At 36.9% G+C, this 26,081-nt stretch overlaps 1 protein-coding gene across 1 annotated transcript; it reads left to right on the forward strand.

The window, feature by feature from the left end:
* The first annotated feature begins 11 nt into the window (after positions 1-11).
* Positions 12-25,591, forward strand: LOC117334917. Its single transcript, XM_033894762.1, has 20 exons — positions 12-94; positions 4,037-4,152; positions 7,706-7,809; positions 9,461-9,480; positions 9,755-10,759; positions 12,056-12,178; positions 12,994-13,116; positions 13,332-13,406; positions 13,862-13,989; positions 14,901-14,990; positions 17,781-17,870; positions 18,030-18,137; positions 18,399-18,591; positions 18,865-19,008; positions 20,809-20,894; positions 21,197-21,267; positions 21,529-22,832; positions 23,588-23,774; positions 24,291-24,364; positions 24,707-25,591. The coding sequence occupies exons 2-20, from the start codon at positions 4,105-4,107 to the stop codon at positions 24,748-24,750; spliced, it is 4,017 nt and encodes a 1,338-aa protein (XP_033750653.1). The 5' UTR covers positions 12-94; positions 4,037-4,104; the 3' UTR covers positions 24,751-25,591.
* Positions 25,592-26,081: the final 490 nt, after the last annotated feature.

Raw genomic sequence — 26,081 nt, forward strand, 5'->3', positions numbered from 1 at the left:
AATAAATATAGGAGAAACCCAAACACGCACCTGTCAAGTGGAATCATTTTGTAGCTGATTTTTAACGCATATTATGACATCCATATATCTCCAGGTAAGCACTTGCACTGTTAAATTATTGTTCACCAGAACTGAATCACAATAACCTATTTTATCGACGTCAGATATGTTTGTAGCATTATCTTTGGGCCGAATGGGGCAGCGGATATCGGAAAGGATTATATGGAGAACTTTTGGCTTTCGCTTTAGGAAATATGCGGATGATAATTACTTATATGCTAATTTAGTTGAATTCATTACGTAATCGTTCCACTTTACATCAGAAGTGTGTCGTATGGATGCAACTTGAGGTTAAATAAAAGTTTATGATTGGCCTAAGTATGGAAAAATATCTAGACTAGATTACCTCCCCTTGTTCAACCTTGCTTATTTACTCCTTCTTTTGATCTTCATTAATCATTCAAGCTGAATTAAATGAGAGTTTTATTTTTGAAAGATTTAGAATTTATTAACTTATTTACCAATTAAATTCTATCAAATCTCTTATTTTAAATTCAAGAGCAAATAAGCTCTGTCAGAGTCTATGTGGTAGTTTAATTGTCGACGGTCTGTCATCAGCAATCATCTGTCAGGTATTAATCTAATTTCCCCATCAAACAACTTTTTATTTTACTTTAATCTCCATATAAAACAATTGAGGCCCGAAGTTGTTATTTGGACATAGGCCTAGTATTAGGCCAGCAGTAAGTAGCAAATTGTTATAATGAAGGCTATATATCACGTTTGTTCAAGGTTACTTTTAGGTTTGACAAAGTGTGCTGATCGATTAAAATATTACATTAAACTTCAACTTTTTCGGAATATGTGAACTTTTTATGTGCATTAGTATTCATTTCACTTTAACCCAATATTGTAACGAATTCTGCATAAATTGAAAATGCACAACAAAAAGCATGGGTTTTTGTTTTAATCCAATTTGAATTTAACTATACTGGAGGTCCCCTGCATCCACTCTATAGGATTGGTCTTTACCAACAGTGCCAAGCTTCTTTGCCAACCCTCCTGAATGAACGAACCTATGTTTATTTGAGTTACCCGAAGAATTGCTACAAACAGCCAAACTAAAGATCCAAGAACCGATGGGGAAGGACCAGGAACCTCCCACTATAATGAGAACGTAGGACAGAAATGATTCTCTGTTCAGAACAAGAATAATACTTTATATCCATCTCATGAACATTAGAACATTATTCGAACATCATAGGGAGAATCTTGATTATTGTGTCAGAATATGCACAGACCACTGGCTCAGACAACATCATGATACGTACATTATGAACGCCAACAGATCCCACTTAACAATGGTTAAGGTGTCCCGACACTTTATCACTAGCCCTCCACCTTTGGGTTGCGAATTCAAAGTTTGCAGTTGCCTCAGGTACTGACCATAGGCCAGTGTTTTTTCTCCACATACTCCTACTTTCCTCCACTTCCAAAACCTGGCACATCTTTAAATGACCCTGGCTGTTAATAGGATGTTAAATAAAATAAACCAAAAATGACTCATCTTGTCTCTGTCCTGTAATGGGCCGTTGAACATATACATACAAGTGAAAAGTCATAGTGATATCACTAACAAACTACATTTTGTATTCTACTAATTTACTGGTATCTTTTTTTTTATCTTTTCATTTAGACCCATTCACGAGAGGACCTTTCCTCCTTCGGGGATTCGATGAACTCATGTCACGCTACCATTAAATTAACGACGGAAATAAGTACCACGTCAGTGGACTTTTTAGACACCACTGTTCTTACGAACGTTCGAACATTTTAAACATTTTAATTCTATAATGAACATTTATTTTATATATATATATTGATTGTACATTGTTAATGGAGAAATATGCCCCTACTTCTGTAAATGTAAGTTATCATCCTTATAACAATAATAGTCACATGATAAGGGTACCACTTTGAGGTTAAGTACTTCAGAGGTTAGAAATCGCTGAAACTTTGCCTTGACAAGCCGTAAATAATCAAACCGGTCGGCAAGTAATAAAAGTTTATAAACTTAATTAAATTTTGAAGCTGTTGAATGTTGAGAACCACTCCTTTCTGATGTCTTGGTTATTGTAACTACTGAATGACTCCTGGCATACTGCACAGTATCCGTTCTTCAGTGAACCCTCTTCTATCGGATTTTACTTACCTTGAGGACCGGCATTGGCTCTAACCCCCCACCCACCCACCCCCTTTTTGTTAAGTTATACAGTTTTTTGTATTTAGTATTTATATATGCAAGATAAGAATTTGTTTTCTGTATTTCATAGCAGAGTACAGTTATATATAGACTATATGTAACACATACGAAACATCTTGATATAATTTCCTTACTACCACTGTCTACCAGCTCTCATCGTCATTGATGACGTCATTTTATTGTGAACTATGCATTACGTCACTCATAACAACTTGTTGTTATTGTCACTAGGCTAGACACCTCATTCTATACTTTATACCTGAATGTTTGTCTGCTAAATTTGTTCTGAACCTAGTCAACTATTTGATTAAACTTGATCCACCCTGTATGACATTAACTTTTTAGCCCACCATCATCAGATGGTGGGCTATTCAAATCGCCCTGCGTCCGTGGTCCGTCGTCCGTCCGTCCGTCCGTCCGTCCGTCCCTCCGTCCCTCCGTCCGTCCGTCCCTCCGTCCGTAAACAATTCTTGTTATCGCTAATCCTCAGAAAGTACTGAAGGGATCTTTCTCAAATTTCATATGTAGGTTCCCCTTGGTGTCTAGTTATGCATATTGCATTTTGAGACCAATCGGAAAACAACATGGCCGACAGGCAGCCATCTTGGATTTTGACAATTGAAGTTTGTTATCGCTATTTCTCAGAAAGCACTGAAGGGATGTTTCTGAAATTTCATATGTATGTTCCCCTTGGTGCCTAGTTATGCATATTGCACTTTGAGACCAATCGGAAAACAACATGGCCGACAGGCAGCCATCTTGGATTTTGACAATTGAAGTTTGTTATCGCTATTTCTCAGAAAGTAATGAAGGGATCTTTCTGAAATTTCATATGTATCTTTCCCTTGGTGCCTAGTTATGCATATTGCATTTTGAGACCAATCGGAAAACAACATGGCCGACAGGCAGCCATCTTGGATTTTGACAATTGAAGTTTGTTATCGCTATTTCTCAAAAAGTACTGAAGGGATCTTTCTGAAATTTCATATGTAGGTTCCCCTTGGTACCAAGTTATGCATGTTGCATTTTGAGACCAATCGGAAAACAACATGGCCGACAGGCAGCCATCTTGGATTTTGACAATTGAAGTTTGTTATCGCTATTTCTCAGAATGTACTGAAGAGATCTTTCTCAAATTTCATATGTATGTTTCCCTTGGTGCCTAGTTATGCATAAAGCATTTTGAGACCTATTGGAAAACAACATGGCCGACAGGCAGCCATCTTGGATTTTGACAATTGAAGTTTGTTATCGCTATTTCTCAGAATGTACTGAAGAGATCTTTCTCAAATTTCATATATAGGTTCCCCTTGGTGCCTAGTTATGCATATTGCATTTTGAGACCAAACAGAAAATAACATGGCCGACAGGCAGCCATCTTGTATTTTGACAATTGAAGTTTGTTATCGCTATTTTACAGAAGGTACTGAAGGGATCTTTCTCAAATTTCATATGTAGGTTCCCCTTGGTCCCTGGTGTTGCATTTTGGGACCAATCCGAAAACAACATGGCCGACAGACAGCCATTATCGCTAAATCTTAAATTTTATATATAGGTTTCCCTTGTTTGAAAAGTACTAGAGGGCTGTTTCTGAATTTACACAGATTAGTAAGACTTAGAGGAAGGGAAAAGTAGAGAAAAGATCAATCTGACATGGAACCTATAAAGATCATTCAATGGTGGGCGCCAAGATCCCTCTGGGATCTCTTGTTATATTCATCTTTACCCTTTATTATATATGTTTGAGCAAGGAATATACTGATTTCTTTATAGATTGTTGTGTACTTCTTGTGACTTGGCCAATACACATTCCTGTAACTGCCAATTACTGATCCGCAATCATGGATACAGACCAGGAGAGTCTACTCAACAATGAAAAGAGTATAATGGTAACTGATATAGTGATCTTAAGTTTTAATGAGTATAACTTAACTTAGTATAACTTAACTTGGCATAACTTAACTTAGTTTAACTTAACTGAGCATAACTTTTAACATTGCCTAGCTTAACTTAACTTGGTTAGTATAACTTAACTTAACAATATATATTAATTTAACTTAGTATAACTTCACTTAAAGAGGCTTACCCGCAGACGGACCGGTAAACGGCACATCTCTGATCACTAAATTAACTTCAGTACACGTTTCTATGTGACAAAATTAGAGGCTTTCCGACTTTATTTCTTGAAAACAATTACAGAATATGTATTTAAAAGACGTTTTAAAACTCAACCTGAGAGGGAAATGTATGGAATATAACGGCAAATCTTCTTTGTAAATCGCCGCTGCCTTTGAAGTTATCACTGTGCGGCACTGTGCACATGCTTGTTTCTTTGATGTGTCAATCAAATTAGACTCCACTTTATAGCAGGGGACTTATTGCGGGTTGCGATTAAATAAATAATATTTAAAAAATGAGGTTTTAATATCACTTTTCAGCGTTTTATAAGGAAAATAAAATGAAAAACTCAATAATTCCAACAATCTGTCATGTGTGAAAAATCTTTTTCTATTAGCCAATTTTTCTGATCTCTCTGCGGGCAAGCCTCTTTAACTTAGGTATAAATTAACTTAACTGAGTATAAATTAACTTAACTTAGTATAAATTAACTAAACTTAGTATAACTTATAACTTGACTTAACTTGGTATAACTTAACTTAGTGTAACTTAACTTAGTGTAACTTAACTTAGTGAAACTTAACTTAGTAGAAGACTGGGGATTGGTGCCTATAGGCAAAAATAAATTTCCTGTGTAAACACACTCTTTCGGAAAACCAGCAATTTAAAATCCAAAACCAATTTATTTATTTTAGTTTTAACAAATGTGAAGCCTGTATGTACTACTTCATAATGAATAGACCTATTATAGTGTACATTTATTTTTTCATTTTTTTTATGCCTATCCTAAGACAGGATTTATTTGCACAACAAAAAATCACCCAAGGCCACCCAGTCTTTCTGTGGTGTGCTACCTTATGTCCCGCTGAAGATCTCCATTTTTAGCCCACCATCATCAGATGGTGGGCTATTCAAATCGCCCTGCGTCCGTGGTCCGTGGTCCGTCCGGCCGTCCGTCCGTCCGTCCGTCCCTCCGTCCGTAAACAATTCTTGTTATCGCTATTTCTCAGAAAGTACTGAAGGGATCTTTCTCAAATTTCATATGTAGGTTCCCCTTGGTGCCTAGTTATGCATATTGCATTTTGAGACCAATCGGATAACAACATGGCCGACAGGCAGCCATCTTGGATTTTGACAATTGAAGTTTGTTATCGCTATTTCTCAGAAAGCACTGAAGGGATCTTTCTCAAATTTCATATGTAGGTTCCTCTTGGTGCCTAGTTATGCATATTGCATTTTGAGACCAATCGGAAAACAACATGGCCGACAGGCAGCCATCTTGGATTTTGACAATTGAAGTTTGTTATCGCTATTTCTCAGAAAGTACTAAAGGGATCTTTCTGAAATTTCATATGTAGTTTCCCCTTGGTGCCTAGTTATGCATATTGCATTTTGAGACCAATCGGAAAACAACATGGCTGTCAGGCAGCCATCTTGGATTTTGACAATTGAAGTTTGTTATCGCTATTTTTCAGAAAGTAATGAAGGGATCTTTCTGAAATTTCATATGTAGGTTCCTCTTGGTGCCTAGTTATGCATATTGCATTTTGAGACCAATCAAAAAATAACATGGCCGACAGGCAGCCATCTTGGATTTTGACCATTGAAGTTTGTTATCGCTATTTCTCCGAAAGTAATGAAGGGATCTTTCTGAAATTTCATATGTAGGTTCCCCTCGGTGCCTAGTTATGTATATTGCATTTTGAGACCAATCGGAAAACAACATGGCCGACAGGCAGCCATCTTGTATTTTGACAATTGAAGTTTGTTATCGCTATTTCTCAGAAAGCACTGAAGGGATCTTTCTCAAATTTCATATGTAGGTTCCTCTTGGTACCTAGTTATGCATATTGCATTTTGAGACCAATCGGAAAACAACATGGCCGACGGGCAGCCATCTTAGATTTTGACAGTTGAAGTTTGTTATCGCTATTTCTCAGAAAGTAATAAAGGGATCTTTCTGAAATTTCATATGTAGGTTTCCCTATTTGCCTAGTTATGCATATTGCGTTTTGAGACTAATCGGAAAACAACATGGCCGACAGGCAGCCATCTTGGATTTTGACAATTGAAGTTTGTTATCGCTATTTCTCAGAAACTAATAAAGGGTTCTTTCTGAAATTTCATATGTAGGTTCCCCTCGGTGCCTAGTTATGCATATTGCATTTTGAGACTAATCGGAAAATAACATGGCCGACAGGCAGCCATCTTGGATTTTGACAATTGAAGTTTGTTATCGCTATTTCTCAGAAAGTACTAAAGGGATCTTTCTGAAATTTCATATGTAGGTTCCCCTTGGTGCCTAGTTATGCATATTGCATTTTGAGACTAATCAGAAAACAACATGGCCGTCAGGCAGCCATCTTGGATTTTGACAATTGAAGTTTGTTATCGCTATTTATCAGAAATTGCTGAAAGGATCTTTCTGAAATTTCATTTGTAGGTTGCCTTCTGTGCCTAGTTATCCATATTGGATTTTGAGACTAATTGGAAAACAACCTGGCTGACAGGCAGCCATCTTGTATTTTGACAATTGAAGTTTGTTATCGCTATTTTTCAGAAAGTGCTGAAGGGATCTTTCTCCAATTTCATATGTAGGTTCCCCTTGGTCCCTGGTATTGCATTTTGAGACCAATCCAAAAACAACATGGCCGACAGACAGCCATTATTGCTAAATCTTAAATTTTAAAAGTACTAGAGGGCTGTTTCTGAATTTACACAGATTAGTAAGACTTAGAGGAAGGGAAAAGTAGAGAAAAAATCAATCTGACATGGAACCTATAAAGATCATTCAATGGTGGGCACCAAGATCCCTCTGGGATCTCTTGTTTGTAACCCCGTGGTCTTTATACAATTTTGTATCATCAGCATTAATGCTCTAAAGTTTGACATTTGCTTTGACCCTTCTGATTTTAAGGGAAAGGTTTTTGGGAATAAATCATTGTCAACGACAGTATGTACAATGTTATATGTAATTTCTGGGTAAAGTAAAGCAGTTTTATTTGAACAAATGTGTTAAAGATATAATTTATTGATGAGTTACAGCTTCAAACTTTGAATGTTACATCTTTTAAAAGTAATATTTCTATTTTACTGTCACCTTCAGGCAATACACATTATAACGTCATACATATCCTATAATAGAAGAGGAGATAATAACGTTACTACTTACAGTACAATGTATATATGTACATATGTATATAGCTTCATAACTGTTGACATAAAGTGTTGGGGTGAAGATTTTCATATCAAATTTATCAGTTCTCCTGGAATTTGAATCACAACAAAATGATAACCAATGCCCTTTGATTTTTCTTTATAAAGCAATTAGCAGAAATGAAAGATTCTATCACGGAGATTGAGAAAACAAATAACTTCATCTTAAAGAGACTGAGTCAGCAACATGATAAGATGGATGGAGAACATTTGTGAGTATAACCGACTATTAAAGAAATATATTCCTGAAAAGTTGGAAACTTTTTACCTGTCCTGTACATTAAAGAAATCTGTCTATTAAATTACTTTAAAAACTATTGTGGATAGATGTTCATTATGGGCAGGTGTTGGGTGTGATTATTTGTTCACTGTAGACAGGCATTTAGTGTAATCATTGTCATAGTTCACTCAAGACAGGTGTTGGATGTGATTAAGTGATCACTATAAAAAAGTGTTTGGTGTAATAAGGTGTTCACTATAGACAGGTGTTGGGTGTAATTAGGTGTTCACTATAGACCAGATGTAGAGTGTCATTAGGTGTTCACTATAGACAGGTGTTGGATGTGATTAATTGTTCACTATAGACAGGTGTAGAGTGTAATTAGGTGTTCACTCTAGACAGGTGTTTGGTGTAATAAGGTGTTCAATATAATCAGGTGTAGAGTGCAATTAGGTGTTCACTATAGACAGGTGTAGAGTGTAATTAGGTGTTCACTATATACAGGTGTAGAGTGTAATTAGGTGTCCACTATAGACGGGTGTTGGGTGTAATTCGGTGTCCACTATAGACGAGTGTAAAGTGTAATTAGGTGTTCAATATAAACAGGTGTAGAGTGTAATTAGTTGTTCAATATAAACAAGTGTAGAGTGTAATTAGGTGTTCACTATATACAGGTGTAGAGTGTAATTAGGTGTTCACTATAGACAGGTGTAGAGTGTAATTAGGTGTTCACTATAGATAGGTGTTGAGTGTAATAAGGTGTTCACTATAGACAGGTGTTGGATGTGATTAAGTGTTCACTATAGAAAAGTGTTGGATGTGATTAAGTGTTCACTATAGAAAAGTGTTGAGTGTAATAAGGTGTCCACTATAGACAGGTGTAGAGTGTAATTAGGTGTTCACTGTATACAGGTGTTGAGTGTAATTAGGTGTTCACTATAGACAGGTGTAGAGTGTAATTAGGTGTTCACTATAGACAGGTGTTGAGTGTAATAAGGTGTCCACTATAGACAGGTGTAGAGTGTAATTAGGTGTTCACTATAGACAGGTGTTGAGTGTAATTAGGTGTTCACTATAGACAGGTGTTGAGTGTAATAAGGTGTTATCTGTAGACATTTACTTATCATTGACGGGGATTCAAAGTAAATAACCAATTCCCACTAACTTTTGTAGACACAAAACTCTCAAGTCTAGAGATTGTTAGTCTCAGGCCCCAATACCAGAAATCTTAGGTCTGGTGTTGTAGGAGCCAAAGAAAACCTGAGAAGTTTTTCAGATGTTCGGCCCCATAGGGTTGAGATTTTTCTGTCATATTAATCACTAGAAATAATCGTGCTACTGCTATGTTAAATCAGATTACTCTTTGAACTTTCAGTGGTGTAGCAAGACAAAACATATATGGATGCTTTATAAAGTTTTATCTCTCTCTGTCTCTCTCTTTCTCTAACTTTTTTTTTCTTAACTCTTTTTGTTTTCGGAAAAAATGTGGATGCTTTTGCATACAAGCATACATGCATGGTAGCTATGCCACTGACTTTTTTACACAATGGTTTAAAATGTTCATGAAATGAAAGACATTTATGATGATACCATTATATGCCATAATTATCATATTATTTCTAAAAATATTTTTACTTTTTCAGACATCTTGGAAAACTGACAGGTATGCTGATAATTCTGAAGTACCAGAATAATTTGCTGAATGGTCTTGTTTATTAATTTATTTTTTGTGAAATGCAGATTAACTGTTATAACACATGATGTGAACAATTGTTTTTTTTTAATAATGAATTTCGAAAATGTAATTATAAAATGCAGTTTTCAAAAAAAAACAAAAAAACGTAATGTTTATGTAAGTATTATTTTTCCCTGTAGAGGATAACAGCTGAAAAAAGTTTTGACATACATACATGAATGTATGCCTTTGTACTGTACAGAGACCCTGATGGAGAGAATGCAGAACTTAGAGCGACGGGAACAGGAACAAGATGAGGAAATGCAGCAGTTGATGAGGACTGTGACGGAGCTCGGAGAAAACATCTCCAGTATGTGTATTAGTATAGATACGATCAAGACTTCGCTCTCTAAAGGAACCCCAGGCCGTCATCGCAAGCACAGAGGACGTCGTGTACCAAATCAGAATCTGGAGGAGGAATCTCCGGATTTAGAGACGCAAATTAAAGGGGATCTTTCAGCATCAGATCAAACTTCAAGTAAAAAGCCAGATGAGATCACAGAGGAAACAGTTTTAAAAACCATGCAGGTGGATGATCCTCCGCAGACTAAGTCATTTAAGGAAACTTCGGACGAATCGGAACAGCTTTCAGTTTTTGAACAGGAACATGATGAGCAAGGGTCACAGAAATCGGAGATGACAGAGACGGCTGGTGAGAAAAGTACAAATCATAGTAACAGTGCCATCAATGACAGAATAGAGGACTCTTCAAATGTATTAAGTTCACAAAGCGATGTAGATGGGGTAAGTAAAACTGACCAGCATAATCCTAACGTATCTGAAACTAGTGCTGTAGCCGATGATACTAGAGCTGTAGCCGATGATACTAGAGCTGTAGCCGATGATACTAGAGGTGTAGCTGATGATACTAGAGGTGTAGCCGATGATACTAGTGCTGTACGTGATGATACTAGAGCTGTGGTTGATGATACTAGTGCTGTACGTGATGATACTAGAGCTGTGGTTGATGATACTAGTGCTGTACGTGATGGTACTAGAGCTGTAGCCGATGATACTAGAGCTGTAGCCGCTGATACTAGAGCTGTGGTTGATGATACTAGAGCTGTGGTTGATGATACTAGAGGTGTGGTTGATGATATTAGAGGAGATGAACGACTATTGGAGGATAGTTTAGAAGGACATATAGCAAATGGTGTAATCACTGATGAGATGTGGAATTCTGTAGTTGAAGCTGAAGCAAGCAAAGGTGAGGAAATTCACTAACAGTCATTTCTGAATTACCATTATTCTTTTTTTTGTGTGTTGAAGTAATATATACCCTGTATAAAAACATTTCCTATTTTCATGTTTATTTTTCCTTTTGAATTCCTCTGATATATATTTATGGTACTTAGATTCAAATTATCAATAGTAAATGAGAGTTGTCTCCCATGGTTATGTCACCTAGCTGCATCTTTTGCACAATCTGGTTAAAACAGTCGAGATGATATGAAGCTGTGGAAATGAACCTTTACTGTACCAGATAAGGGCTTACAGCGATCAGCAGAGCTATAACACAGCCCAATGTGTACTGTCTTATATCAAACATCATGTAAAACATAATGTGTTAATTCCTTTTTCATTTGTACCAAATATTATATAAACATTTCCTGAAATGTATCTGCCCTACAAGGTAGGAAGGGATTGTAATCGATTCCCCCATTGATGACTGTAAGATCAGAAGAGACTAAATTCTATAGATCTTATCTTTTTCTGGGTTTTTTTTTACACAACTTGTCCTGATGTCTGTCTTTACACTGCCTCACTTTTGAGTGTTTAATTACCCCTGTGCTTTTATTGGGACATACAAGAATCTATGAAAATGGTAGCTACTACTCCTGCTCAACACTCTTGGATGACTAGTTCACCTGTTGTCAGTACAATGTGACTAGGTGCGGTGGTTCACCTGTTGTCAGTATAATGTGACTAGGTGCGGTTAGTTCACCCGTTGTCTGTATAATGTGACTAGGTGGGGTGTCCTGTTGGGTGTCTTGGCAGTATGCTTCGGTGAGGTAGCACTATAAATGGTCAGCATAAATGACCTTAGCTGTTGATAGCATACTTAATTAAAACCTGATATATATGTATACCAGCCATATTTTTGTGGAAATTCTGATAACTAGTGATAGTCAGCCTTTTAGTTTTGGACAGACATGACTGGACCCCTTTATAATCCTAGTGCCAGCTTCTGTCCCAGTCTGTGTCTCGTTCATCTTTCAGTTTCAGATATTGTTCCTTTTGTTTCCTACTTGAAATTAGGCGATTATTTTGTGTCATTCTTCCAGTTTTTACTAAACACCTTATTGAAAATAAAATTTTCTATAGAAGAAATTTTTTTTTTTCACATGCTTTGTTTCTGTTATAGATATTCCCAGTCTACTCTTCTGGACGAAAACAACTGCAGATCATTGTTATTTCTAATATGTTCTTGATTATAAAGAAAACACTGATAGTTACCCATATTGTTTTTTCCCATGTTCAGTAATAATTTTATTCATTCCAGCCAAGGAAACTAGTCTCCCCTATGGTGATGGGATCGATACCGTGTTTGTAGTCGATATCTCAGACAGTATGAAGAAGAATGGCCTACAGCAAGCCAAGGACGCCATGAATGAGATCATAGATTGTAAGTTTATATTGTTTACTGCTACTTCTTGGCACAGGTAACCTGAGTTTTTACTGACTTTGTCTGTATAAAATGCCTGGTGATAGAGCAACGGATGTAATGTTATTAGCTTGTCGGAGCTATGGCTATACTCCGTTGTCAGCATTGACAGGTTGAAATCCTGTGTTTTGCCAATACTTATGAGGATACAGCTTAGGTACAGTATTTGACATGTGTATTCCTGGTGATAAGACCTTACCATTGGTACTACATTTGGGGACCTGCTGACTTTGAACGTGACCTTTGACCTATTTGTAATAACTTAAACCTTGGCCACTGTATGTTAACCATATGAGATAGAGCTTTCATATCTGACATATATTTTCCTTGTCACAAGACCTTTCCAATGGTATTACATTTGTGGACCTGCTGACCTTAACCATGACCTTTGACCTAATTTAAAAAAATTAATTTCGAATTTCAACCCACTTAGTGAGCTATGTTGTCTTCTGATAAGTCTTTCATAAGTATCTCTCATGTCTGAGAGTTAAGATTATTATCCATATATTTTCTTAAAATAATGAAAGTATATGTACCTGTATATAGAATATACTGTAGGCGACTAATAGTCATCACATGGTTAGAGATAGGCATGGCTTCCATCTTTGTCAAGTTTTGATACTACAAAATACCCATGCAATTGGTTTTTCAACTGCTTATTTATTCTTACTAATATAATTATAATAAGCAATAGTATTTGTAGGCATATAGTATTTGGTAGTTAAGGAAAAAGCCTTAAATGTTGATATTTTTTGTTCAATCTTTTAACATCACAGGGATAGAGATGGTAGCAAAGGAAGAAAAAATGGATGAAAATATTGGTGTGGTAACCTTTGGTCACATCACACAATGTAGACATTACCTAACCAAGGATTATCAGTCAGTGCGGGAATGTATTGGTAAGTTGCCATGGTAACCCTTGGTCATATCACACAATTTAGATAATACCAAATATAGTGATTTTAATTATTCGAGAAAAAAATAATAAATAACAGCATCTTTCTAAAATCTAAGCAGTACTAATTCATTGAATAATTTCAATTAGTAATGTTTTCAAAAGAAGTAGGTGAGCAGAATTCAGCTTTGTGCGAGTTAACCTGTCTTACTGTTGTAGACGGTCTTCGTGCTGCGGGTTTGTCACCGATGTATGGCGGACTTGACATGGCTCTGGCGTTATTCAAACACCAAGGTACCTGTAAAACATAAAACACTGAAACTTTTCAATTCCTAACATTTATGAAATGATCAATATCCTACTTTGAATAATCTTTTTTATTATTATGTTTTTACATTTAATTTTTTGATATATGAATAATAAAATTAGTGTGATAAATATCATACATCACTTTCAATACCCGTGAAATACAAGGGTAGAGTTCATCATCAATAACCCCGGCCCAGTAGTCACATTATGTGTCTCTTCACTCGATAAGCGACAATAAATTAAACGTGGGTTACCAGCCATGAGTAAAGGAATAATATAAAAACTATTTCAGAAAAGATGTTGTTAGTAATTTCAATTGAGAAATCAGACGTTAGTAATTTCAGTTGAGAAATCAAATTTTAAGATTCTGTAGAAAGAAATTCAAGAGGTATTTAAGATTTTAGCAACTTTTTGATCTGTTAAGTATTCTGCAATCACAGGTGATGCTACAACTTTAGTATGTAACCATAAGATTTCCCCTCGGATTGTGTTGCTAAGTGATGGCCATGCGACGGATCACCACATACTCGGGGGACAAGATGATCCAAACACTCCTGTGAAACCTGAGGTGACTACCATCCTGATCTAATCACTGATTTTGTTATAATGATGATAAAAATGACAAAAGTTTCCTTAAATAGCACAGATGGATCATGAAGTTGAAAACTTCTATTTTAAAAATGATCAATATTATGTAATAATATAACATATTTACTGTGTTTGTAAATTTTTATTGATATTTATTTTTAATGATTTAAAAAAAACAGTTAACATGTAATTGTAATTAATGCTTGTAGCTTTCTTTGTACCTCATTTGATGGAGAAATATTTTATTATCAATTCAATTTTTCTACAAAGATATATTCAATGAATACCTACTGGTGTTTGGTATTAACTAATACCATGTATGCATCCATTGTTAAATCTTGTAGTAGCATGCACAATTATGCCGCATTGGACACAAACTCCATGAATTGAATGAGTGGAATGTAACTGTATTGTTTTATTACAAATTTCTATTCACAGAATAAGCATTCAAATGTACAGTGAAACCTCTCGATTAAGACCACCTGTGGGGGTGGGGCTGAGTGAAAATGATCCTAATAGCATGATGGTCTTACTACCGAGGTGGACCACATAACTTTTGACCATCAAGAACCTTAACTCTGTATGATACCAGCTAGTACTGTACAGTAAATATGGGTTCTGCACATGTACCATTTGTAATATATCATTAAATTACCATAATTGCTTTTTATATATGACTAGACTTCAATAAAAACAAAACATATTTTATGTTAAATAAATATTTTGGTAAATAATTTAGATAATGCATTGCAATACATGTATATTTGTATAATATTATCATTATATGAATATATGTAATTTTGAGGTGGTCGTTAAGTGAGGTTTCACTTTATGAACATTTCATCTGGAAGATACCTCAACATTGTTACCATGTTGGTGATGTAATTTCAGACTAGAGAGGCTGTGCTGAGATTTGCACGAGGTCTGGAAGAGAGGGCAGTCCCTGTGTATTGTGTCCCCATAGGAGATCGTACTGACCGGGTAGGTTGATAGATGGTACTGATCGGGTAGGTTTATAGGAGATGGTACTGACTGGGTACTGGTTTATAGGAGATGGTAGTGACCGGGTAGGTTTATAGGAGATGGTACTGACCGGGTAGGTTTATAGGAGATGGTACTGACCGGGTAGGTTTATAGGAGACGGTACTGACCGGGTAGGTTTATAGGAGATGGTACTGACCGGGTAGGTTTATAGGAGATGGTAGTGACCGGGTAGGTTTATAGGAGACGGTACTGACCGGGTAGGTTTATAGGAGATGGTAGTGACCGGGTAGGTTTATAGGAGATGGTACTGACCGGGTAGGTTTATAGGAGATGGTAGGTTTATAGGAGATGGTACTGACCGGGTAGGTTTATAGGAGATGGTAGTGACCGGGTGGGTTTATAGGAGATGGTACTGACCGGGTAGGTTTATAGGAGATGGTACTGACCGGGTAGGTTTATAGGAGATGGTAGTGACCGGGTAGGTTTATAGGAGATGGTACTGACCGGGTAGGTTTATAGGAGATGGTAGTGACCGGGTAGGTTTATAGGAGATGGTAGTGACCAGGTAGGTTTATAGGAGATGGTACTGACCGGGTAGGTTTATAGGAGATGGTACTGACCGGGTAGGTTTATAGGAGATGGTAGTGACCGGGTAGGTTTATAGGAGATGGTAGTGACCAGGTAGGTTTATAGGAGATGGTACTGACCGGGTAGGTTTATAGGAGATGGTAGTGACCGGGTACTGGTTTATAGGAGATGGTACTGACCGGGTAGGTTTATAGGAGATGGTAGTGACCGGGTGGGTTTATAGGAGATGGTACTGACCGGGTAGGTTTATAGGAGATGGTACTGACCAGGTAGGTTTATAGGAGATGGTAGTGACCAGGTAGGTTTATAGGAGATGGTACTGACCGGGTAGGTTTATAGGAGATGGTAGGTTTATAGGAGATGGTACTGACCGGGTAGGTTTATAGGAGATGGTACTGACCGGGTAAGTTTATAGGAGATGGTACTGACCGGGTAGGTTTATAGGAGATGGTAGTGACCGGGTAGGTTTATAGGAGATGGTACTGACCGGGTAGGTTTATAGGAGATGGTACTGACCGGGTAGGTTTATAGGAGATGGTAGTGACCGGGTAGGTTTATAGGAGATGGTACTGACCGGGTAGGTTTTATAGCAGATGGTACTGACCGGGTAGGTTTATAGGAGATGGTACTGACCGGGTAGGTTTATAGGAGATGGTAGGTTTATAGGAGATGGTACTGACCGGGTAGGTTTATAGGAGATGGTAGGTTTATAGGAGATGGTACTGACCGGGTAGGTTTATAGGAGATGGTAGGTTTATAGGAGATGGTACTGACCGGGTAGGTTTATAGGAGATGGTAGGTTTATAGGAGATGGTAGGTTTATAGGAGATGGTACTGACCGGGTAGGTTTATAGGAGATGGTAGTGACCGGGTAGGTTTATAGGAGATGGTAGTGACCGGGTAGGTTTATAGGAGATGGTAGTGACCGGGTAGGTTTATAGGAGATGGTACTGACCGGGTAAGTTTATAGGAGATGGTACTGACCGGGTAGGTTTATAGGAGATGGTAGTGACCGGGTAGGTTTATAGGAGATGGTACTGACCGGGTAGGTTTATAGGAGATGGTACTGACCGGGTAGGTTTATAGGAGATGGTACTGACCGGGTAGGTTTATAGGAGATGGTAGTGACCGGGTAGGTTTATAGGAGATGGTAGTGACCAGGTACTGGTTTATAGGAGATGGTAGTGACCGGGTAGGTTTATAGGAGATGGTACTGACCGGGTAGGTTTATAGGAGATGGTAGTGACCGGGTACTGGTTTATAGGAGATGGTACTGACCGGGTAGGTTTATAGGAGATGGTAGTGACCGGGTGGGTTTATAGGAGATGGTAGGTTTATAGGAGATGGTACTGACCGGGTAGGTTTATAGGAGATGGTACTGACCGGGTAGGTTTATAGGAGATGGTACTGACCGGGTAGGTTTATAGGAGATGGTACTGACCGGGTAGGTTTATAGGAGATGGTAGTCATTTAATCAAAACTTTCTCACTTAAGATCCTTTTAAGAAGTTATTCCTGAAAATATACAAACAACAGGTTATTCATTTTAGCGTATCTTCATAATTTTATTTCTTTCATATCTATATATTTTTATAGGTGATGTGAACAGTTAAAGGGACAATTTAGTCAAGCGTGTTAATATAATTATCATTTGTAAGTCGACTGAATTGTCCCATTGATTTTTAATGAAAGTGATATTCATTTAGTTATAAAGAATAAAGGAATAAAAAACGTACACAGGTATATAGGATAAGATAACTCTTACTGAAGAATAAAACTTTTAGTTTTAAGAAAAATATTTTATACCAAATAAATTTAAATACTGCAACAATTTCTAATATACACAAATCTTAAAAATTTGTTAATACATAGATTTTAGTTAATGGTATTCCACATTTGAACATACACACAAACAGGGTCAAACTTATTGATAATTAATGGCTGATTCTAAGTTTATTTATAGTATGTTGAGTGAAAAATGAGAAATGATTGGAATAACAGAAAATTCCGCAGCTGTACATTGGTATTTGTAATTATATAACTCTTCCTGAAAAGACACCCAATTACTTACTACCAAAAAGAATTCTTGCGAATTTTCTTTTGAAAATAGAGACAGAAAACTGATATTTTTGGAAGAAAAGCACTTTGTGCCAGTTTTACAAAGGATAATCACTTAATATACATGTTTGTTTGAATACAGAGTCTGCTGACAGATGTTGCCAACACCACACATGGCCAGGTGGTATCGCTGGAGGATGTATTCAGACTAGGACGACACTGCAGCAACCTTGTGAGCATTCAGTAAAAATTTCATGATTTTAAGTTTGATTATTGAAAAAAAAAATCAATCATATAAGCTTCATTTAAGAATATTGTGATATTTCTTTTCATTTTAATGCCTGGAAGAGAAAAAGATGCATATTTTCTGATTAGCTTTGTTTTGTTGTAGGCCTGTGTACTGAAGGTCCGAAAGCTGCTTCCTTGTGAGGGATTGGATAAAACAGCACTCGATATGGCCGTCAATACAACTGGAAAGAAATTTTCCGAGGATGACCTGGTCAGTCAACTTTGAACATTCATACCCTCTTTATATACATGTACATTTATTTTAAAAACTCAAAATATCTTGGATATTATAATGTTCGTGGTTGTCTTGGTACAGAGATTTACCTACTTTGAATACTAAATACAGAAAATATATGAAATATCTACTTGAATTATATTAGGATATAGGGGCAGACCATTTAATTTTGTTAATCTGCTGCATCCTTCATTACTGCTACCTCCATAATGAGTTAATACATTCATGGTGTTGCAGGAGGACATGATGGCTATACTTGCCAACCCAGTGTTCCAGCAGACTGTCGACAAAGGTTTCACCTTTGAGCATCTGAAGGAGAGTGACCCTCAGATGCCTCCAATTGGGACACGAGTTCGTCAGGGTCCTGAATGGAAGTGGAAGAACCAGGATCAAGATGGAGTCGGCACAGTCATTGGCCATGGCAAAAATGGTTGGTCCAGTCGTTGAACTTTTATTATAAGTTGTTGTCTTCATTTCCCTTCAGATCCTTAAGCCTATCTAAGGAGATTTCAAAAATGCTTTAAACATTTGCGACAGAGAATTTAAGATTGTTTGTCATCTGAAAATTGAGCTTTTGAAATCTTTTATAATAATATGAAACTTAAGGGACGGTTAAGCCCTATGGGCCTCTTGTGTGTGTAAGAAATTCAAATTAGCACCTGATGGTTATCATCCTAACAATGACTCTTGTGTTGACCGACAGGTATGATAAAGGTAGAATGGGACTGCTCCAACAAGGGGGAGTATCGCTATGGTAACAGTCAGGCGTTTGATGTAGTGGTGGTGGAAGAGCCGAGGCTGCTGAAGACGGATGGAGCTGTAGAAACAGGATGTGTTGTCTGTCGTGGTGAGACCCCATATTTCGCTGAAACTATTTGCAAATAAGTATTATTGCAAAGAAAAGGGTATCATATCAGAACACCATACAGTAGCTTTGAATTGATATTTAAATGTGGTTTTTTTTTTTATAAATCCAGTTATCCATGTGTAAAGAAAAAGATATAAAGCTTAAGTTTTAGATTTGTCTTCGACTTCAGAATCCTTTAATCGTATACTGAAAAATACTGCATGATTTATAGTTAACCTGCTTGGAATTTTACGATTTTCCGTGGTGCATATTATATATACAAAATTGACAAAAAGAAAACAGTAGGGTATGTTGGGAAAGTGGACCAACCTCAGGATGTCCTCATAGCAGAATTATGATACATGATCCAGGAATGATTGATCAATTGTAGATGTCTGGAGCTATGTCCAGTAGATATATCTGTCCACGTAATTGTCTCTGTCCTGTAGATGTCTCTGTGATAATGTCTCTATGTCCAGTAGATATCTCTGTGATAATATCTCTATGTCCAGTAGATATCTCTGTGATAATATCTCTATGTCCAGTAGATATCTCTGTAATAATATCTCTATGTCCAGTAGATATCTCTGTGATAATGTATCTATGTCCAGTAGATATCTCTGTAATAATATCTCTATGTCCAGTAGATATCTCTGTGATAATGTATCTATGTCCAGTAGATATCTCTGTGATAATGTCTCTATGTCCAGTAGATATCTCTGTCAGTGATAATGTATCTATGTCCAGTAGATATCTCTGTCTGTGATAATGTCTCTATGTCCAGTAGATATCTCTGTCTGTGATAATGTCTCTATGTCCAGTAGATGTCTCTGTCCACGTAAATGTCTCTGTCCTGTAGATGTCTCTGTGATAATGTCTCAATGTCCAGTAGATATCTCTGTGATAATATCTCTATGTCCAGTAGATATCTCTGTAATAATATCTCTATGTCCAGTAGATATCTCTGTGATAGTGTCTCTATGTCCAGTAGATGTCTCTGTGATAATATCTCTATGTCCAGTAGATGTCTCTGTGATAGTGTCTCTATGTCCAGTAGATATCTCTGTGATAATGTCTCTATGTCCAGTAGATATCTCTGTCAGTGATAATGTATATATGTCCAGTAGATATATCTGTCTGTGATAATGTCTCTATGTCCAGTAGATATCTCTGTGATAATGTCTCTATGTCCAGTAGATATCTCTGCGATAATGTCTCAATGTCCAGTAGATATCTCTGTGATAATATCTCTATGTCCAGTAGATATCTCTGTAATAATATCTCTATGTCCAGTAGATATCTCTGTGATAGTGTCTCTATGTCCAGTAGATGTCTCTGTGATAATATCTCTATGTCCAGTAGATGTCTCTGTGATAGTGTCTCTATGTCCAGTAGATATCTCTGTGATAATGTCTCTATGTCCAGTAGATATCTCTGTCAGTGATAATGTATATATGTCCAGTAGATATATCTGTCTGTGATAATGTCTCTATGTCCAGTAGATATCTCTGTGATAATGTCTCTATGTCCAGTAGATATCTCTGCGATAATGTCTCTATGTCCAGTAGATATCTCTGTGATAATATCTCTATGTCCAGTAGATATCTCTGTAATAATATCTCTATGTCCAGTAGATATCTCTGTGATAGTGTCTCTATGCCAAATAGATATCTCTGTCCATGTAAATGTTGCTGTCCTGTAAATGTCTCTGTAATAATTTCCTAATATCCAATAGATGTCTATGTCTCTTTGATAATGTCTCTAAATCCAGTAGATATCTTTCACTTTGATGTGTTGCAGGGCTAGATTGGGAGTATGGTGACCAAGATGGAGGATTTGGAAAGATAGGTACAGTCTATCATACAGAACCTAATGGACAAGTATGGGTAAGTGAAAGGTAAAGGTGAAATCTATAATGTTCAGTACAATCTTGATTATTTTTTTCTATGGTAGACTTGGATGATTAGATATCACAGTGGTTATATTTAGGTGGGTTTAGCACTAAGCTTGAAAGTGCAAAATTAGATACCCCGTATATACCAGTTCATAAAATCATCAGTATTAAAACCCAGAGTAGTCCATGCAGTCACTTTTATCCCTCAACGATTATGTAACTACATGTTTGTTCTGTAAATATAAGTTGCAGAAAATTTGATACGATGAAACATTTTTTTTTTTCTAAACAAAGGTAAGATGGCCAAATGGTCACAGAGGAAGATACAGCTACATCAAAGATGGAAAACAGGACCTGGAAGTGTGGTAATTAACTTCAAAAGAATTTCCAATTATTTTATAATGATATCTAGAACCTTATAATGTTATGCATTGTCATTATCAGTTTCAAAAAAAAATAATTTTGCTGTCATTGTTCCATTTCTGGCAAGAAGTGAGAGCGAGATCAAAGCATTACTTTTCTCTTGACCCTGCTTATTCCATTACCCCTTTAAAAAAATCTAAATGTGTATATTGCCTTTGAAAATTTAGATAAAATTTTGAATGTTTCATGTTCTTTTAAAACAGTGATCCATTCGAGGTGCATCAAATACGAGCTGAACAGCGAGCTGAACAAAGTAGCCGAGAGCAAGCTGAAGAAGGGGCTATGGGAGGACTATTCCTAAGGTCTAGATCCAGTAGTTTATCAGATTCTTCATCCATTCAAGATCTTCCACCTGATGACGATGAACTTGAGGCTGCATCAATGTCAATATATGACATGATTCCGCATTCCCAGATTCTTCGGGATGAAGAGGAGGAGGAGGAGGAGGATAAGGAGGAAGAAAGGGTTATGAAATTGTCTCTGGTTGAAGCCATGAACAAGAGAAATGAATCATCCACATGTCTTCCTACCAAGAGGACTGTGGGATCTGAAGCGTCGTCTGATCAGTCACATGTGGAGGAATTGGGCACTGTCACAGCTAAAGACACAAATGGCCTTGTCCTGTCTGACCATGATATGGTAGTTCGTTCTAGTAGTCAGCAAGCTAACACACCTGTTCAGGTATTGCCTGATAAAAAAGCTGACACACCTGTTCAGGTATTGCCTGTTGAAGAAACTGACACACCTGTTCAAGTATTGCCTGAAATAAAAACTGACACTCCTGTTCAAGTATTGCCTGAAATAAAAACTGACACACCTGTTCAGGTATTGCCTGAAATAAAAACTGACATACCTGTTCAGGTATTGCCAGATAAAAAATCTGATACGCCTGTTCAGGTATTGCCTGATAAAGGACACTTAGCAGATGTTCCAAGGGACTCTCAACACAGTTCTGATGATGAGAAAAGTAATTTTCTTAAATCCTCTAGTCAAGACCAAACATCGGTCATCAGCAGTCATTTTGGAGGTGGCAATGTAGAATTAGGTGAAGATGAGGTAACGCAGACAGACGGTGCCTATCACAGTGACCCAAAAATCAGTCAAATTGTCACAGAGGAGGAATCCTTAGATTGTGGTACTCCCTTGTCACAAAGTACGCCAGACCCTGAAGCCTTTCGGCCAATTCGTACACCCAACCCAGTAGCCTCAGGGTTGTCATTTAGTACACCAGTCCGAGGAAAATCAGGAGATAGTGAATCGGTCAACTCGAACATACTTCAGTTTACAAAATCTAACTACAGTGCATCTCGCCCCACTACAGACTTGCAATCATCTCAGATTGAAATGACCTCCACGGAATCCTCACTGCTGATAGGCTCACCTAGTAGTTCATTTAGAGGACAGACACTCCAAACACAAGCTGACACCATCAGAAACCTCTCCACCAGCTTATCTAGTGTGGCATCAGCAACCCAGAGTCAGGCTAGCACGTCGGATATTTTCAACGGTAAAATCATTATTTATTTTTGCCAGTGTTAACACATTACGAAGCCCGATACAAAGTGTCTTTGCATGAGCTTATTTTATAGTGAAGTGTCCGTCATCAGCATTATTCCTTAAACAACTTTTAAAGAGGCAGAAGGCCTAGATTCACAAGTAATTACATGCAATGAAGTTCTGTGACTTTCTAGTAAATAACCTTGACACTTAATCACAGGAATAGTTGTATGAAATTAGGATTTAATATTTCATCTTACCCTGAAGTAGGGTTTCTTCTTTGTTGCTACTTACTAAATATCATTATCAATGAGAAACTTTATTTATCTCCTTATGAATTGTTGCAGTTACTTATTGCTCGACTCCACCTTTAGCTCATATATCATTATATATTATCAAATTATGTCCCCAAACCATGTTTGAGAACATAGCGTGATTTTGCTCTGTTTCTTATTATTATTCTTATTTCTTGCACATTATTCTGCCGGCAAGGTTTCCCAACATGTTTCTCGAAATCATAGAGTTCATGTATGACCATCAGTGGTTAAGAGATTTTTTATTATGTTCAGCTATCCTAACCGAGGCCTCTGATTGGTAGAAATTTAGATATTGTCAGATTCTGATGAAATTTGGTATATAGGTGTAGTATGACATTATAAACACTATATTGTTATTTTAACTAATTTATCTAAGACTGTGGGCATCGTTTTGGGGACACATACAACGTCACCTGTCACAATAAGCACTTCTCTTGATTTATAACAGAAACATTGTCAGACAACACCTCCATGATGTCATCATCAACATTGACAGCAGACGCAGACGTGATGTGGCAGTGGGAGGATGAGAACGGTGTGTGGCATGACTACACCTCAGAGCAGAACCAAAAGGTAGAAAAGACCCGGAAACGAGCCCCAAAAGGCACCACTGTGCTGAACATAAATGGGGAAAAGTAAGTACAACCTGTTACTTGGTCTCCATCATAACAACCTTGTCGTGTGTTACTAACAAAGATTAACGGATTATATTGGATTGCCATTTTACACCGATTGAATTGTAGTATTGTTGGATGATACTTATTACCCACATTGAGTTATTCTTCCTGAAATATGATTGAGAAGTAAAAGAATTCTACATATCTTTATGTGTAACCATGCAGTTTTCTCAACAATCCTTCTTTATCTTATAATTCACCAAATATCTATAACCACCAAGTTTGATTTGGCTACACAATGTGAACCTCTTCACACTTCCTGGACAACACTATATGTATACTATTACGAAGCTGATCTTCTTAATTCTTATTATAAACCCATTATATAACTAGCATATATACTCTTTAATAATCTAGGTAGACTATTCCATTTGTCACATTTAAACCAGGTGAGTGATACAGACACTCTGGGCCTCTTGCTACATGTAAACTTAATAACTATGTAACTTGTGTGACATCTTGTTTTTCTTGCAGTTATAGAGTAGTGGCATATAAGGGCATACAGATCCATACGGTCAGTAGGGCGACCAGTAAGATAAGGTGTATAGGTAAGTTACTGGCCACCTTGGCAACCAACATCATGATTACTGTTCATATTTAGGAAGTAATATACAGAAATGAACAGTTTAATGTTTTGGAATCAAAACAAGTTCTGAAATATAAGGAAAGTAAATTTATGTCTTTCAACAAAGTTTTCAGAAGATGTGGAAAAATTAAATCTCATCCTAGAATTATCCAATTATTTTAAGATTTAAATTGACCTTACCAATAAAGTTTACTAAAATTAGATGAAAAACAATTGAGCAAAACAGGCCTATTGGGCCTTAGGCCTCATGTGTTCATTTATCATCATCTTAATCTAAGTGACATGATTTTTTTTTTCTCAACAGATAAATCCAGTGATGTGGCAAATCTTGGAGATGTAGAGACGTAAATCTGAACTATTCATGTCTTGTTTTAAAAGAAGAAGGTTGGTCACAGAAAAGACAAGAAATATAGGTCATCTTTATTGAAGGAGCTCTTCCTCTTCAGAAACAAAACTTTGTCAAACAGATCCTGAACAATGTGTATTTGTGTACTATATATCATGATGATAGACTTACTTCAGACTAATGGGCGACCTTTTAATTAGTCAATCATTCAATTTCAGGTTGTTCTTGACATTTATTTGAGATAGCCTTTGTTTTCATTTCAATTTTTTTGTAGAAATGTTTATAAATACATGTCATGTGAATTTATTAAAGTTATCACGATATGTATGATAGATGGAGGACCAATCCATTAACATATTATTGGTTATAGTTCCTCCAAGATTATATCCAGTATATAACATATTCATTGACTGCAAATGCTGTACAGCTGACACGATTACGTCATAATATTGAATTGTTGGGTCTGAAACCATTGTATGATTACTATAATTTTGTCATGCTATTGTGCGTTGTGTATGGCAAATTCCCCTCATCATACATATTTTGAAGAACAAATTAGATTCTTGTTTATTTCGACTTTGATTTGTTTGATTTGTTTGAACATGCGAGATCAATAATCAAAATGGGCCCAGACAGTAGACAGGATATCTCAACCTTCGTGTAAGAGTTTGGCTGATAGCACTTGGCAAGCCTCGTGCTGAGTAACAAAACTCTTACAGATTAAGTCACTTGGGTTAAGATTAATAGAATCTATGATGGGTCTGTTCCCTGGACAGGGATATCTCAACCCGAGTGTAAGAGTTTGGCCAGTCAGCACGAGGCTTGCCGAGTGCTGGCCAGCCAAACTCTTACACGAGGGTGGAGATATCCTTGTTCACAGAACAGACCCATGATTGATTATTTTTCTCACATACTTGCAACCAAACGTAAGTTTTATTGAAAGTTTTTCATCGCACCATCTTCAATGCTCATTGGAATGTGCGTCAAAATTGATGTCATCATTTACGACTTGGTTACTCAACATAAAATGATGACGTTGCGTTATTGTGAGCAGCGTCATATATCGTGTGCCAGCTGTCTTCACCCATCCCGTGTAAGATCGATTTATCTTTTCCCTAGCAACCGCCGGATAACCCTGTGAGGTATGGGAGAAATTCCTGTTCACAGAAAAAAATCCATCATGTCTATCAATCTCCAATGATCATGCATATCGCCTTTAGATAAATATGTTCAGTATCATGCCAAACGTACTGAAATACAGGAATGTTAAGTAGATGATGTGATAAACCAGTGGAAAAATATCTCTTAATTGTGGAAACAAGTAATATGTATT

This window comes from Pecten maximus, chromosome 9 (assembly GCF_902652985.1).
Source record: "Pecten maximus chromosome 9, xPecMax1.1, whole genome shotgun sequence".
NCBI lineage: Eukaryota > Metazoa > Mollusca > Bivalvia > Pectinida > Pectinidae > Pecten > Pecten maximus.